The sequence below is a fragment of the Aulostomus chinensis genome, chromosome 3 (assembly GCF_037954235.1).
Source record: "Aulostomus chinensis isolate RoL2024-O1b breed Wild chromosome 3, RoL_Achi_v1.0, whole genome shotgun sequence".
NCBI lineage: Eukaryota > Metazoa > Chordata > Actinopteri > Syngnathiformes > Aulostomidae > Aulostomus > Aulostomus chinensis.
In genome coordinates, this window is record NC_141322.1 from 10,727,723 (window position 1) to 10,731,003 (window position 3,281).

Here is a 3,281-nt window from a genome sequence, read left to right on the forward strand (position 1 = left end):
GGGAGAATCAAACAGTACTGCACAACCTGCAACACACAGGTCAGGCTGAAGTCATCAAATGTCCCACGTCCTCATCTTATTGTAGAAGACCTCTTTTAATGTTTTTACTTGTTTTATCAGGTGCACAGCCACCCCTCACGGCAGGGTCACTCGCCCAAAGCGCTATCAGTTCCAGCAGAGGCACCCACTGGTACACCTGTGCCCAGGCAGACGATGCAGCTGTTTGCTGTGCTCTGCATTCAAACCAGCCACTACGTGTCCTTCGTCAAATATGGCTCTGATCCGCACTCCTGGCTCTTTTTTGACAGCATGGCAGACAGATGTGGTGAGATTTTATTTTATTTATTTATTTTATTCATTTGATTTTGCCTTAAAACATCTCACAAACGTATCTTGAGCTCCAAGTTTTTTTGCATCAGTTCTTTGTGACCTCAGAAATCAGAAAAAGCCAGCCACGTATATTTAGCTTGAAGCCACTGGTGACCTTGACCACCAACAACAAACAGCAGCAAAAAACTCCCGTTTACAAACTATTGAGGGCATCATGGGTGTAACCCAAAAATGTGGATTGTACTGGACGATGTACTTCAGATGGTTTGATGCCATTGGTTTCAAGCCAAAGATATGTGGCTGGCTCTTTCTGCATCTTGGGGTCAAAAGATATTATGATGCAAGAGGGAGAAATGTACTTGAGCTCAAGACACCCACTGTTAAGTACTTCAAAGACAGAAAACCACTCTTCAGAAGAAGTATCATTTTCTGCTCGTAATCCTCTTTCCCTTGATGGAACAAGTCATTTTCTTATGATGTTCGTGCAAATGCTGCCCTGTTTTGGTTTGTCAGTGAGGTTGTTGTTGTTACTCATGACTGCCTCCTTTTCTGATAAAGCAGCCTCAACAGTGACAGATAAGGATGCCAGCTGACGTCTGTGGCTGGTTTTTATCTCTTCTTCAGCTGATGTCTAATCTTAAGGCCTCTCTTCCTTGCAGGCGATGATCAAAATGGCTACAACATTCCAGAGATCCGAGCTTGTCCTGAGCTAGGTGACTTCTTGTCCCAGTCAGATGAGGAGCTGGCTCACGCCAACCCGTCACAGGCTCCCGAACTTGTGCGCAGGCTGCTGTGTGACTCTTACATGTTTTTATACCAAAACACAGCTGTGCCACTTTCACAGTCGGACCATCAGGAGGAGCCTTAAATATACACGAGGACAAGGACACAACATTCCCAAAGCAGTGCCTTAATAACCTTGCACCGCTACTTGATCAGCATGATTTTGTTTTGATTGTCACATCCAAACAGCAGGAAGTTAAACTGATGCTTTTAATGAAATGGAGAATGCAATACTCTGAGAAATATGGTATTGTATTTAAGAAATTCAGTTTGATCAGATTTTTTGTTAACCCGAAAGAGGAATGATGAGCAGTGACACACCGAAGTTCTAATCTCTACTGTTTTACTTCCTCCACAGTCACTTGCATTGTCTTAAACTGATTATTTATGCTAAAATTTACAGGGTAGAATTTAGTGAGTTAACATGTATTTGTGTTCATTGCGTTTTTATGTGATAAATTAAAGTGATATTCTATTCAAAGCACTTGGTGAAATGATTGTCCATTTTAATTGTGTGTGGTGACCCAGAAGTACTCAGTAACGTCTCTGATTATTTAACCCAGGACTTTTCAAAGTGTGAGACAGTTTGGTGATGATGAGGTGGCCTCTTAACTCCCCTGTAAGAGCCAAAAAGCAGCTAAATATTATGTGCTCATGATTTAGAATGTGTTAGGATCTCTACATCAAAGGACAGTAGTTTATACTGGCATGAAATATAGTTTTGGTAACTAATAAGCTATAGTTTTCATTACTGAGAAGACAGATATAAAACATCGACATTAGTCCTGCAGTCAGAGCCATTACCATCACATTTTTCATATTCAATAAAGACATAAGTATTGCTAATATACGCAAACTTCTTCCCACATTGAAAAAAGTAGCTGGGGTAACAAACATTTTAAACTGAAATTCTGCTATTATTACTACCCTTCTTGGTATCTTTACTTTCTAGATCTGATTTTGGATAATCTTATTTTGATCCCATAGAGAGTAAGCTATTTTGTGACAGATATGGACATGGTCCATCTCAAGTCATTTTTTAGTTAATGAGTCTTTTAGCAATGGTAAAATTACCTTACTACTGCATCTCATACATTACAGAGTGTCTGAAACAATCTGTCAGGTTCCATGTCCTGCAGCAGCCACTCACTGTGGAGTATTTTGTTTGACGTATTCTTGGAATCCAAAATCTGTTTCAGACACACCTCAATTACTTTTTACAAGTCCAGGTCGTACCTTAAATTCTTGGAAAGCTAAATCAAGATTAGAAGGTAACATTATGGACAATAATGCCCTCTTGTGGATACAAATGTCTTCACCTTGGACACATAACATTCACATATCTTGTGAGGGAAGTTGCTCAGTGACTTTAAAAATTATTTGTGTTTGAAAAAAATTAAGTCCAAATTGCAATGTCAGTGTAACATTGCAGATGTTAAAATAATGTGTGTTCAGAATAGATTGACTGTTAAGTGGTTCTGTCAGCCATTTTTGGGATCCCAAATAAATATGGCTCATTTTGGAGAGAGAGGCCAGCCGGCACGTGACTGTCTTTGTTAAAATATATCCGTATTTTTAAGTGGAAGCGTCTGGAAATGTCAGGTGTTTATTACGCATGCCTGTTGAAGTTCAGTTCACTGTTGCATGTCAACTGTAGTCTGAAATGCCATGAGGTGTCAAGTGAGAGGTCTGGTGGCTAGCAATGCTGTTGAGGGTAGGCCAGGCGACTGTGCCACACATTCAAGCCAACACGAGTGCTGATGCCATAAAGCATTCAAAGCCATTCTAAGGCCTTGATGGCGGGGGCAGGACACAGGGGTCATTAATATGTGCCAATTTCTACACTATAACTTCCTACAATATTTCACATGCATATTTACTGAACTGGGTAGAGAAGTCAGGGATTTGGTTTGCTGAAGTACAAAGCTCTTTTGACAAACCGGTGATTTGTGCAGCTAATATTAATATGTGTTTATTTTTACTCCGGCTCTCATTTTTCTAAGCTGTAATGTCCAATCATAAAACAAGCTTTCTGACTGGTAAACAAGAGAAGTGGGCCAGGGGGGGCTTGTGCTACAAGGCTACCTCAAACTACAGAGCAACACGTTTAGCTCAGAGGAGGGGCTTCACTTCGCTGCTCGCTGCCATTTAAATTGTAGCGCATGCGC

The 3,281-nt window shown here is 40.7% G+C and overlaps 1 protein-coding gene across 1 annotated transcript in view; it reads left to right on the forward strand.

The window, feature by feature from the left end:
* cyld2 (cylindromatosis (turban tumor syndrome) 2) overlaps positions 1-1,598 on the forward strand; it is a 12,932-nt gene extending 11,334 nt beyond the window's left edge. Inside the window, 3 exon segments of the mRNA XM_086198604.1 lie at positions 1-39; positions 121-325; positions 990-1,598. The exon segment at positions 1-39 is cut by the window's left edge and continues 80 nt beyond it. Coding sequence (XP_086054730.1) covers positions 1-39; positions 121-325; positions 990-1,198 — 453 coding nt within the window. The 3' untranslated portion in view covers positions 1,199-1,598.
* Positions 1,599-3,281: the final 1,683 nt, after the last annotated feature.